Below are 13925 nucleotides of genomic sequence, written 5' to 3'. Positions count from 1 at the left end.
CACATTAAATTACTTTACAGTGCTTTCGAAGTAGCCAGCCCGCAGTCTGATGTGCAACCCAGGCCTGAAAAGGGACAGAGAGGAGACCAGAAAGGCACAAGTGCTATTTCAGTCTAACAGAGCGGCTCTGCTGGGCCACACCAGCCACCTGCTGTCAAAGATGCAGTCAGGGTCACGTTCAGGGTCAGAGCTCAAATAAAGAATAAATCAGGTTGGTGTCCCCCGGCAGAGATCCCACCTCTAATACTTAATTAGAGTGGGCACATCCCACCATCCTTAAACATTGTCACCACCCTCCCAACCAGTTTGGAGAAGGGAACGGGATCTCCTAAATGCCCCTTTACTACCCTGAAGCATATTGAGAAGACCTAAGGATGTTTCTCTATGTAAATTACAAAGGTCCAGGCATTTTTACAATGTTCTCACAGGCATGAGTCCCAGGTTACGGTTCCTGATTCCCTGGATGATGCTCATCAGAATCCCCACAGGGGTTGCTCTCTTGCTGTATTCCTGCAGGTGGAACCACCCCTAAACTTATTCTCTGCACCCTTGCAGGCCTGAACCTAACCAGGGTTCTATAGAAACAACCAGTCACCACTCAGGGACAATTCAGGCTTCTGAGGATGTGCAGATGGGGCAGCGACAGCATGTCCACTCTTCCCCTGGGGAGCTCTATTAATACAATCATACCAAAGGATGTTCAGGTTCTGGAATAAGCCTGACATAAAGCCAGCTGCAGTAAGTCAAATAAAGTACATTTACCACCAGCTCATAGCTATTGAGGGTCAAAGGCATAAAAGAAATGCAGACACTGAAATGTGCAAGATGCACATCTCTAGGTAACTGCACAGCCAGGCAGCACACGGAGGAGCAGCCAAATGGAAACAGCGACAAGCAGGCCCCTCTGAGGTCAGAGGATGCAATGGGCCAGGCAGGCTGCAGTGAAGTGGCCAAGACGAAGGAGGCACAGAGGGGTGCAAAGGGCTCAGCCATGACGTGGAGAACTGGCTGGGGAGGTGGGAGCACCTCCAGCAGAGGGAGGAGTGATAGGAGATGAAATTGCATGACCACTACTTTCCAGATCCTCTCCATGACCCAGAATCGGAATCTCTAGGAAAATGCTGAACTTGTTACAATGGCAGGTTTTCTCAAACCACTGGCTCTTCAGAATGAGTGAAAATGAGTTACCAGCTGATAACGTTGCAGGTGCCAAAAAAGTAAGGTGAAGAGAAAATGTTGGTTGAAGTGGACGTTTTAACTGTAACACACAGTTAACATTTAACATGATTCTCTAAATGTTTCTTTCCACCAAAACTTTGAGATGTGATGCTAACGTCTATTTAAGTCTCACGAACTACTAAAAGGCTTCAAAATAAAGCGTCCTATAATATCTTGTTAAAAAAAAATCAAGCCAACTAGTAAATGGAGTTTAAAAAAAGGGAAAACTAAAAGCTGAACCCCAAAAGTCTAATGTGATCAACCCCTGGAGAGCAGCAGCTTGGGAAGCCAGCAATCCTGGCTAGCAGCTGTGAACACTGATTAAAACCAAGCTTTATGCCCTCAGAAGGGGCCAGCTTGTACAGTAATGGGAAGGAGGTGACATGGTAAGCATGAAAAGGATGATTTTTTTTTTTTTTTTTTTGAGACAGAGTCTTGCTCTGTTGCCCAGGCTAGAGTGCAGTGGCACAATCTCGGCTCACTGCAAACTCCGCCTTCGCGGGTTCACACCATTCTCCTGCCTCAGCCTCCCGAGTAGCTCGGACTACAGGCGCCCACCACCACACCTGGCTAATTTTTTGTATTTTTAGTAGAGACGGGGTTTTACTGTGTTAGCCAGGATGGTCTCGATCTCCTGACCTCGTGATCTGCCTGCCTCGGCCTCCCAAAGTGCTGAGATTACAGATGTGAGCCACCGCGCCGGGCTGAAAAGGATTTTTAATCTGTTAGCAGATCTACAAGAATCCTCGTGCTACAAAGGTCCCCAACACACCTCCAAAATTCTTACTCATGGCAGGAGTATTGGAAAGAGGTCGGGTGCAGTGGCTCACACCCATAGTCCCACCACTTTGGAAGGCTGAGGTGGGCACATCACTTAAGGTCAGGAGTTCGAGACCAGCCTGGGCAACATGGTGAAATCTCCTCTCTACTAAAAATTAAAAAATTAACCGGGCGTGGGGGCGGGTGCCTGTAATTCCAGCTACTTGGGAGGCTGAGGCACGAGAACCGTGCCCGGCTGAGATCTGATGGTTTTAAAAAGGGGAGTTTCCCTGCACAAGCTCTATCTTTGCCTGCCACCATCCACGTAAGATGTGACTTGCTCCTCCTTGCCTTCTGCCATGACTGTGAGGCCTCCCCAGCCATATGGAATTTTAAGTCCATAAAATCTCTTTTTTTTGTAAATTGCCCAGTCTCGGGTATGTCTTTATAAGCAGCGTGAAAACAGACTAACACAGGGAGGCAAAGAGGGAGAGAAAAGAGGGGAAAGAATGAACCCAAGACAGCAATGAAGGAAGCAAGGATACGTGGAAACCTCGCAGCACAACTATGCAATATCAGCTGAGTCCCCAAAGATGGCCACAGGACTAGCATCAGCATTCAAGACAAGACAGGCCGGACGTACGGTTTCTCAGCTCTGTGGTGAGGATGTGTTTGGCAGCAATCAGAAGCTCCTTTCTGAGGTGTGCAGTCTCTGCTGGACAATTTGAAAGTAACTGCAGCATTCCTTTCACCATCTGCTGAGAATACTTAGTCACCAACTCCTGTAAGAACAGAGTGAGATGACACAGTTACACGGACAGGAGAGTGTTAAGAAAAATTCAAATGTTATCAGCTTCTTAAAAATTCAGTAAGACCTTTGGGAGGCCGAGGTGGGTGGGTCACATGAGGTCAGGAGTTCGAGACCAGCCTGGCCAACGTGGCAAAACCCCATCTCTACTAAAAATACAAAAATTAGCTGGATGTGGTGACACACACCTGTAATCCCAGCTACTTGGGAGGCTGAGGCATAAGAATCGCTTGAACCTGGGAGGAGAAGGTTGCAGTAAGGCAAGATGAAGCCACTGCACTCCAGCCTGAAACAGTGAGACTCTTGTCTCCAAAAAAAAAAAAAAAAAATCAGTAAGACTAAGCTTGACTCAAGTGACCCTCGACTTCCTGGGCTCACGCCATCCTCCCACCTCAGTAGCTGGGACTAAGGGTGCATACCACCATGCCTAATTTTCAATTTTCTTTTTAGAGATGAGGATCTCGCTGTGTTGCCCGGGCTGGCCTCCAACTCCTGGGCTCAAGCAATCCTCCCACCTTGGCCTCCCAGACTGCTGGGATTAGAGGCGTGAGCCACCATGCCAGGCTTGTAAGATTTTTTAAAAGTAATTACTTGTTTACTTAGTTATCCCATTAATGTAAGTTGTGAACAACAGTGGAGCCAACTTGAGCCAACTCAGAACAGGCTCTAATCACAATCTTCTTTTGCGGGGTCAGCAGAAGGCCACTCACCAAGATAACGCAAGCTGACTAAAATGTCAAGGGGTACCTAATTTAGACTTTTTACACCAAATGTTCCATTTTCTTCATGTAAGCTATCATTATCTAGTCATATACATTAAAATTAAGGGGGAAAAGGTTACAAATGCTTTCAAAAGTAGTTTTTATTCTAAACAACTCAGCTCTTTAATTTTTATTTTTCTGAAATAAAAGCCTTACAAAAAGCATAAACTATAACCCAATTCCATTGATAGATATTAGTACTGAATTTATTCCATACCATAGAACAATCATATAAGAATTCTTTCAAAAACACTAAAAGGAGATAAGGTATTTTTTCCTTCAAGTTCTTATGATTTAAATAAGAACACAACTATGCACGAAAAAATGAAACAAAAATCCACCATACAGGCTCCTCAGAAAAGCACCCAGAACTTCATCGGTTTTACTGATAATGCTCCACCACACAGGCTCCTCAAAAAAGCACCCAAAACTTCTTTATCAGTTTTACTGATAACGCCTTTTAAATTCCAATCTCTCTCACACCTAGCTGCCACAACACACAACTTCTAACAGCAGCAAGAGTCAATGAACCAAATATGTCCATACAAAAATCTGCATGTAAATGTGTATAGCTGCTTTATTAATAATGGCCAAAAATGAAACAGGCAAATCCATAAAGACAGAAAGTACATTCGTGGTTGCCAAGAGCACGCAGTCAAGGAAGGCTGCTGATGGGACAGAGTTTCGTTTTGGGGTGATGACATTATTCTAAAATTGGATGGTGGTAATGGTACAAATCTGTGGCTAAACTAAAAACCACTTAATTGTACACTTAAAGAGGGGGAACTTTATGATACATAAACTATATCTCAATAAAGCTGTTTTTAGGCCTGACTCATGCCTGTAATCCCAGCACTGTGGGGGGGCTGAGGTGGGCACATCACTTGAGGCCAGGGGTTCAAGACCAGCCTGGGCAACATGGCCAAACCTCACCTCTACAAAAAATACAAAAATTAGCCAGTCATGGTAGTGCACGCCAGTAATCCTAGCTACTCAAGTGGCTGAGGCACAAGAATAGCTTGAACCAGTGAGGCAGAGGCTACAGTGAGTTGAGATTGTGCCACTGCACTCTAGCCTGGGCAACAAGAGTGAGATTCTATCTCAAAAAATAGTAAGTAAATAATAAAGCTGTTTTTAAAAACATTAGAAATAATCTAAATACTCATCAATTGGTGAATGGATAAACACACACCATGATACATCCACACAACGGGATTCTACTGCTGTGGATTGAGCTGCATCCCCTTAAAATTCCCATGTGAAAGCCCTAACTGCAAATGTGACTGTATCTGGACACAAAGTCTTCATGAGGGGATGAAAGCTCAGTGAGGTCATGGGGCTGCAGCCATTATCCAGCAGGAATGTGGCCGTGTAAGAGGAGAGAACTCTCCCTCTCTGTTCGCCATTGGGAGGACACAGCAGAAGGCAGCTGTCTGCAAGGCAGGAAGAAAGCCCTCACCAGAAACCAGAACCTTGATCTCAGACTTCCAGCCTCCAGAACTGTGAGACAACTGCTGCCGTGTAAGCAACCTAGCCTATGGGATTTTTGTTAAGGCTGCCAAGCAAAGACAACTACACAGCAATAAAAAGTAATCAGTAAAACAAGGTCCTATCTCCACATTATTGCTAAGTGAAAGAAGCCAGACTCAAAAGGCTGCAGAGACTAGACACTGGACATTTCCACTTAGATGACATTCTAGAAAGGATAAAACTATGGGGACCAAATAAATCGGCGTGTATGCCAAGGAATAGAGGTGGTGGGAAGAAACTGACAACAAATATATAACAATGGAATTCTGGAGGTTGATGGAAATGTACGGTATTTCGATGTGTTAGTAATGATTACCAACATTTGTCAATTCCTAGAACTGTACACCCACAAAAGGTGAATTTTATTGTATGTAAACTATCTCAATAAACCTGACATAAAAGTCAATGACCTTACCTGGTAAATCCTGATGATGTAAGCTAAAAATGACAATGTTTTAATCTGAGCAGCAATGAAGTCAGCATACAACTCCTTGTTGTAAAGCTTATGTTGCCTGAATAAGAAGAGAACAAAAATATTACCTCTCAATTTTGAGTAATGTTAGTATTAATTAAAAGCCTGTAACCATTACTAAACCCAAAAGATTGATTTCCACACAGACCCAAACAACACAGCAACAATAGCAAAGGTGTCTACACTTTTCGTGCAATTCCAAATAACATAAAAGTTTTAAGGGAACACACCAACCAGTTCTCCAGCCCATTCCACAGCAGTTACAATGTGAATCCCACAAAGCCAGTGCCAGGCCGGTCTACTCAATCCGCAGAAAGAATTCGTGTAACATCTGCTCAGCGCAAGACCCCAACTAGGGCCGTGGCGATGGCCAAAGAGGATTCCTCCTCAGATCCTGCCCTCAAATGACACAGCCAGACAGGCTCCAAGTCAGGAGGGTGCATGAAGACAGTCTCAGGAGGAACGTCCTTAGGTTTGAGAAAAGGCTTCACCAAGAGGCTTCAAAGGATGAACACAGCCTATCTGGAGATGAAGGCTGATGGGGAACTGAGGGTGTAAAGAACATTCTAGCACTCAAGCTGAACAATCAGCAAGAATAAAGGCTTGAAGGTGAGCAAGGCTTGGACATGCCATAGCTGTCATTGAGCACGGTAATGCCTGATGACGTTTTTAATTTACAACACACCAGAATATGAGCTATTATCTCATCTTTCCAAATTAAGAACGAAAATAGCTACAACTGTCATCCCTGAAACACAGGTGCAGAAAGTCAACAGTGCATATAATTTTACCAAAATTTTATCACTCATAATTTTCATGCCTTAAGAATGACAACAGCAAGTGTATTTTTACTTGGAATCCAGGCACTGTGGCAGCCGGCTACAGTGACGCCTCACCTGGCTTGTGCAGACACCTGAATGGCAATGGTGTTCATGATCAAGGGCACAAACTCAGCAACAACATTGTGGATGTTCAGTTTGTAGAGCTAAAAGCAAACATACCAGATTTTCATACATCGACACTCTGCTATGGCAACAAAATTTGGCATACCGAAGAATCATCACGTTATTTAACATGTGTGTATTATACACATCTTTTTGCCCCAGATGTCAGTTTTGTTACAAGAAGCCCAAAACCCAAGAGACTAATGAGCAATACACATACCTGATACATTAAAACCACAATAATGGGCAATTCTGCCAATACTTTCAGAGAAAGTGAGCCCCTCGGAATGATGGAATGCTGGAAGACAGAAATGGGTAGGACCCAGGTTACCATTGTGGCATTTAAAATAGCCCCCACCAGTGCCCATTGAGCATCACCCACTGAAAGAGAGAGAACGGAAAACAGTGACACCTCTCTGTAAATATTTGTGATGAAAGATCCAAACTACGTTGAAAACAAAGTATGCAGCACTATCATTTAATACAATTCAATATGAAAGTTTTCTTTTTTTTTTTTTTTTTTTGAGGTGGAGTCTTGCTCTTGTAACCAGGCTGGAATGCAGTGGTGCGATCTTGGCTCACTACAGCGTCCCCCTCCTGGGTTCAAGTGATTCTCCTGCCTCAGCCTCCCGAGTAGCTGGGATTACAGGCATGAACCACCATGCCCAGCTAATTTTTGTGTTTTTTAGTAGAGATGTGGTTTTGCCATGTTGGCCAGGCTGGTCTCAAACTCCTGACCTCAGGTGATCTGCCCACCTCGGTCTCCCGAAGTGCTGGGATTACAGGTGTGTGCCACCGTGCCCGGCCTAAAGGTTTTCATATTTTTCTACATAATCATTTGTAAAAACTTCAGGAAACTATGTCCAAACTTGGAGATTCAAATCACCTGAGAAATTTTTAAAATGAATACCTATGATCATACTTATTTAAAAGAACAGCACAAAGTACAATTTACCCAGCAGTTTTATTCAAAGATATTTATAAACAGAAAATGCTTACAATATAGAAAAGTTCAACAGTCCTAATATATAAGGACTCATGGAACAAGGAAAATGTCAGGCTCAAAATACAGATGAGCAATGGATACGAACAGACAAGGAAAAAAGAAAATACAAAGGAATGATACTCAGAAAACAAATTTCTAATTAAGAACAACGAAAGGAGGAAAGCTTTACTCAAAGTTTCTTGTTCATCCTAGCACAACTGAAACACTCTGCACAACCATTTCAGAAAAATAAACATGGATAATATTAATTCAATCACAAAAATTGTCATAGTAAGTGCTCAAAACATGTTACCTATGTGGCAGACACCACAAATATACGATACATTACCTGCGGACCATGCCAGCATTACCTTCACAAAGTCCGTGAGACAGGTTTTTCAGATAACGAGAGGAAAAATAAGGTCAGAACGCAGGTTCATTAACTTTCCTGGAGTCAGAAAACCCCAGTGGGGCCGGGACATTGTACTGGAGCTCTCTATCCTAGAGCCCACACTCTCAGTCACTGAGCTATATACTTTTATCTATAGTTTAAGAGACTTTATTAATGTCAAAAGACTCAAAGCTAAGGGACAGAACAGACATCCCACACCTGGTCTGCTGCTCTTCCCAGCAGAGTGATCCTGGGTTTCAACAACAACCTTATCTTTCTAGCCTGGCATCAATGACACCCGACAGGTCACTTTCACCCCTCCCAGACTGCAGAGAAGGACCAGTGATGCTTTGCCAGGCACACACATTTGTCTTAAATGCCTCCACGTATTTAAGAGAAAAAAAAAAGAAAAAAAATGGTTTAACAGGCCAGTATCTGAAACTACAAGAGCCACTGGTAGAAATAACTCAGTTAGCAAAACACTTACTGTTCGAGTCTCACTGTCTTCACGCTCCGGGTTGACTTTCACAGCAATCGTTGTTATCATACCAACCATTTCTGGGGGAGGCACTGTGTTCTCGGGGATCACTTGAGGGTTCTCAAAGTAGCGGTTCTACATAAAAGTCATAAAAATATTTTTTCCTAAAGTCAAACCCAATATTCATTCCAAAAAAAAAAAAAAGCAAAAAAACACTTGACTCTTTGGTGGAAAAGAACAGCGTGTTCTGCATTTTTATGCTGCACCAACTCCACAGTATTTGGGCTCAGCCATTCATTTTCCAATGCCCATTAAAGCCTAAACCAACACACACTAGATATTTACTTTTCCCATAGGACCATAAAGATAACACGACAGGGACCATGTTCTCCATCTTCAACAACAGAAGACAAAAGCTTGCCTAAAAGTATTTTCTACTCTTTTTTTCCCTGGCTAATAAATGATTAAATACAAACCATATTACCTTCCTACCACAGTGAGGCAGGAAGGAAAGCACTCCATTCCTCTTGGGAAGAAACTACGAGCTGGCAGTCCCCACTGATTAATTTTTCACTCTCTAAATAGAGATCAAAGAGGGAACAAGCAAAACACAGGACATTTTTTTTTTCTTGAGACAGTCTCTCGCTCTGTCGCCCAGGCTGGAATGCAGTGGTATGATCTTGGCTCACAGCAACTTTCCACCTCCCGGGTTCAAATGATTCTCCCGCCTTAGCCTCCCAAGTAGCTGGGATTACAGGTACGCACCACCATGCTTGGCTAATTTTTGTATTTTTAGTAGAGACTGGATTTCACCATGTTGGCCAAACTGGTCTCAAACTCTCAGCATCAGGTGATCCACCCACCTAGGCCTCCCAAAGTACTGGGATTGCAGGGGTGAGCCACTGCACCTGGCCAAAACACAGGACATTTTAAAAAGCCAGGACCTCACTGCCAACCTTTGCTCCCAGTGGATTTGGGGGTTCACGTTCAACAAGGCAGCTGCCTATGAAAAGCAGCGCTCGGGCTTTGACAGCAGGGCAGGTGGCAGGACTTGACACCTCAAAGTCACTAATTTTAAGTTTTATACATTCTCCCCAGACTGAAATCCTTTAAATGCCAAAAAGAGTCAATTTTATCCTATATCAATTTAAAAATTTTTTAAAGATTAAAAAAGAAATCTTTAGGCTGGGTGCAGTGGCTCACGCCTGTAATCCCAGCACTCTGGGGGGCTGAGGTGGGTGGATCATCTGAGGTCAGGAGTTCAAGACCAGCCTGACCAACATGGTGAAACCCCGTCTCTACTAAAAATACAAAATTAGCTGGGTGGGGTGCCGCACGCCTGTAATCCCAGCTACTTGGGAGGCTGAGGCAGGAGAACTGCTTGAACTCAGAAGGTGGAGGCTGCAGTGAGCAGAGATTGCGCCACTATACTCCAGCCTGGGCAGACAGAGACCCTGTCCCCCCAGCACCCCCAGCCAAAAAAAAAAAAAAGAATTATGATTCCCAGAAGAACAGTCTGGAAGAAGCTATTCCAAACTGGCAAGAGTGTTTACTTCTAAAAGGAAGGAGATGAGGAGATTTTCCTCCTCTACTCCACAAACCTGTATATTCTGGCACTGCTTATATAGAGTTCTTAATAAGATCGAAAAAAAGTTAGTAAAATTTAAAAAAAAACTGAAAATATACACCACCTCCCCAAAAAGTCTTCAAGCCTGTAAACTCAACCGTCTTTAAAATGCACAAAGTAAAAACCAAAAGCAAAACCTCCATGTCAATGGTTGCTTACAAGTAAATGAATTATGACAATTATTTTTTTTCCAAAATTTCTACAATAAAAATATATTGCCTTTATGTATAAAAAAAGTACTTAAGTGAAACACAGAAACTAAAAAAGCTATTTTTTTGAATGGCTGACTTATCAACCTAGCTTTTAAACCATTACTAAACATTCCCCATTCTAAAATAGTAACCCTTCCCCACACACTATTTCTCCAACCCAACTGTTCTAAAGTCTTTTTGGAATAAGGAAGTATAAACAAATGTCACTAATTAAAACCAAAGTAAAAACATACCACTACTTTTGGAAGCTCCTTGTAAATCTGTTTCACAAAATCCAGAAAATGATGAATCTAAAAAAAGCAGACAGTTTCATTATAGGAAGATATTCATAAACAGAGAATACCTATAATAAATAAGAAAAGTTGTAATTGTCTTACTACATAAGAACTCATAAGAGAGGTAAGAAAAATGGTGGGCTCAAGATACAAATAGGCAATGGATGTGAACAAACAAAAAAATAAGTAAATATAAAGGACTGATAAACAGAAAAGTTTCTGATTTAGGAAGAGCAAAGAGTTGAAAATTAAAATAAATGCCAGTTTTTGCCTTTCAAAAAATAGTAATACACAATGCCTGATAAGATGGAATGAGAGAAAGACTCTCATATACTGTGGGGCCATAAACTACTGAAACCTTCCTAGAAATCAGTTTAACACAGGAGCATTAAAACTTTAATGCCTTTGCCTTGGTAATTCTCCTACAAAGCTAGTCTATGAAATAATTTCAACCGTAAACAAAGGTATTCCATAATAACCATTAAAATAAGAAATTTGAAATACCTTCAATATCCAAAAATAAGGACACCCATAAGAAAGAATACTATGTACCCATTAAAAAATAATTGTGGATGGACACAGTGGCTCATGCCTACAATCCTGACACTTTGGGAGGCCGAGACTAGAGGATCACTTGAGGCCAGGAGTTTTGAGACCAGCCTGGGCAACACAGACAGACTCTGTCTCTACAAAAATTTTTTAAAAAATCGTATACAGAATTTTTATGACTGTGAAAATGCTTACACTTAACATGATCAAGCTATAAGATGTTACATACAGTATTACCACAATTATGTAGAAAATATACAAAAACATTAAGGTGAGAAAAAGGAAAGAAAAGGCCGGGCACAGCAGTTCATGCCTGTAATCCCAGCACTTTGGGAGGCTGAGGCGGGCGGATCACACGAGGTCAGGAGTTATAGACCAGCCTGGCAACATGGTGAAACCCCATCTCTACTAAAAATACAAAAAAAAAAAAAAAAAAAAATTAGCTGGGTGTGGTGGCATAAGCCTGTAGTCCCAGCTACTCGGGGAGGCTGAGACAGGAGAATTGCTTGAATCCGGGAGGCGGAGGTTGCAGTGAGCCGAGATTGCACCACTGCACTCCAGCCTGAGCGACAGAGGAAGACTCATCTAAAAAAAAAAAAAAAAAAGAAAAGAAAAAGAAAAGGAAAGAAAATCACCAAGACATAAAATCCTGTTTTTGAGATGGTAGGACTCTATTTCATCTTTATGCTTTTAATTTCTCAGTAATTTAATTCAATAAATAATTTTTAATTTTAATAAATAATTTAACAGGCACTTATTTAGGTTATCATCAGAGAAGATATAATTATGGTAAATGTATACTTGCTGCTTACTGTATAGATAGATGCCAATCACTATGCTAAGAACTTTAAACTTTATGTCTAATTCCTCAAATGACATTTTAAGGACATACTATGATTATTGTCATTTTACAGAAAAATCTCCGAAAGGTTACAAACTTAACCAATGTCACACAGCTACTGAATTGCAGAGGTGAGATTCAAACCCGGCTCTGGCTTCAGAGCCCACATCTTAATCTCTGTACAACATACAATGACTTGTACATCATACGCGTAAATACCAGAACAGCCCAAATAACCTGTCAGTTTGGTCATTTAATACGCTTCAACTACTGAACCAATTTAGCAAAGTATTGATACAAACATTTTTTTAAGTCACTGTTAAACTCATAAAGAATTGCCCCAAACTTAGGCTGTATTTCTACACTTGAAAACAGTATGTGTTCAGCCAACTTTGAGCAAAAAATTTCACAGAAGGAACATGCTGACACACTTCATAAATGCTATAAGGATTTTAAACAACTTACTTCTTGTGTGATCGGTGGCCTGAACTGTTTGTGTAGCTCAATAATTATCCTTAGACAAATAAGAACATTTTCTTCATTTTCTGTCTAAAAAAAAAGCATTTAAAGAAAGTTATACTTCTGACGACTCGCTTTAAAGGCTAATTTTCTAAGCAGTTTCTGCACACACACTTTCCATCAACCAACTATCGGATTTGCCGAAAATTCATCAGTTCACAGAACACAGTTGTCCCAGACAGAAAGCTTCAGTGTGCCACCAGAAGGGAATCGCACCAGCCAGCTCTGCATGAGTAACCTGGACAGGGGCTTCACTGGCCTTCCTGGCAAGTGGCACCAGGAGCTAAGGACTTCATGGCCCAAATGACACTTTCCATTGTTGGACAATATTGTGAAAAGACCAGTAAAGAATTATTGAGCAAGTGCCAAGGACTGGACCCTGTGCTAAGCACCTTACAAATGCTCTGTGAGGACGGGGTTCCATCTACATTTGACCTGTGAGGGAGCGAAATCTCAGGGGTTAAGCAATGTGGCTGACATGACACAGCAACAAAGCGCTCCAGCCAAGACTGAATCCAAGCTCATCTTTCCAGGGGGCCCAGAAACACGACTGAAATCTAACTGCATCAAGATTAAGAGGGCCGGGCGAGGTGGCTCACGCCTGTAATCCGAGCACTCTGGGAGGCCAAAGCGGGTGGATCACGAGGTCAGGAGTTCAAGACAAGCCTGACCAACATGGGGAAACCCCGTCTCTACTAAAAATACAAAAATCAGCTAGGCATGGTGGCACGGGCCTGTAATCCCAGCTACTTGGGAGGTTGAGGCAAGAGAATCCCTTGAACCCGGGAGGTGGAGGATGCAGTGAGCCAAGATCACACCACTGCACTCCAGACTGGGCCAAGACTTCATCTCAAAAAAAAAAGAAAAACTAAGAGAAGCAAGAAAACAGTTTTGGAGGTACCAGATGGATTCACCCCAAGGATGTGAGATACTCTTTATGAGCATGTACTAGGTGGGATGCGCCACACTGGAGATACACACAGAAAGAACAATGCAAGTGAGCCACTCACTGGGCATCTGTGGGCCAGCACCCAGCTCACCGTCCGCAACCATTTCAAAGGTACCTACTACGTCTGGCCAATTCCTCATAACTCAAACAATGATTTTTAATTAAGTAATCTTTCTGAGTGGAGGAAATGGGGGAAAAGGGACATTAAGAAAAATTTTTACTCATGTGACTTGGAATTTGGGCGAAAGATAAAACAGTTGTATAATGCTGAAATTTACCATAAGAAAAATCAGTGAAAGTTTTACATATGGCTATACGACAAGAATTAATTCTCAAAGCTTACCTCTAAAAAGCGAAACATCACAGACAAAACATTTTTTGTGTGAGGACGAAGATGTTCGTTGGTTGGTATTCTATGAATTATTTCAAGTACTAGCTTCCGCAGTTGCTGGCAAGAAAAAATAAATAAATGTAAGGATAAAAATACTTTCAAGGGCTCCAAATTAATTATCTCACACTCTGCAAGTATCACACAGCTGTTTACACCCAGCACTAGGAATGAACCACCATCCTACAAAATGGACTCAATTTTTGAACAAGTCCTAGA

At 42.0% G+C, this 13925-nt stretch overlaps 1 protein-coding gene across 14 annotated transcripts in view; it reads right to left on the bottom strand.

Annotated features, from left to right (window-relative positions):
- TRRAP (transformation/transcription domain associated protein) overlaps window positions 1–13925 on the bottom strand; it is a 135431-nt gene that overhangs the window by 107970 nt on the left and 13536 nt on the right. For all 14 annotated transcript variants that reach the window (XM_063668114.1, XM_063668119.1, XM_054497101.2 and 11 more), the window contains exons 5-12: window positions 13662–13766; window positions 12316–12399; window positions 10419–10475; window positions 8356–8481; window positions 6713–6790; window positions 6445–6533; window positions 5492–5588; window positions 2621–2759 (exon numbers count right to left, since the gene is read on the bottom strand). In XM_063668114.1, the coding sequence (XP_063524184.1) occupies window positions 2621–2759; window positions 5492–5588; window positions 6445–6533; window positions 6713–6790; window positions 8356–8481; window positions 10419–10475; window positions 12316–12399; window positions 13662–13766 (775 nt within the window). The remainder of the gene's footprint in view (window positions 1–2620; window positions 2760–5491; window positions 5589–6444; window positions 6534–6712; window positions 6791–8355; window positions 8482–10418; window positions 10476–12315; window positions 12400–13661; window positions 13767–13925) is intronic.

Source organism: Pongo pygmaeus, chromosome 6 (genome assembly GCF_028885625.2).
Source record: "Pongo pygmaeus isolate AG05252 chromosome 6, NHGRI_mPonPyg2-v2.0_pri, whole genome shotgun sequence".
NCBI classification, from domain to species: Eukaryota; Metazoa; Chordata; class Mammalia; order Primates; family Hominidae; genus Pongo; species Pongo pygmaeus.
Note: the sequence above shows the minus strand (reverse complement) of the source record. Positions and strands in the feature narration are given on the sequence as shown.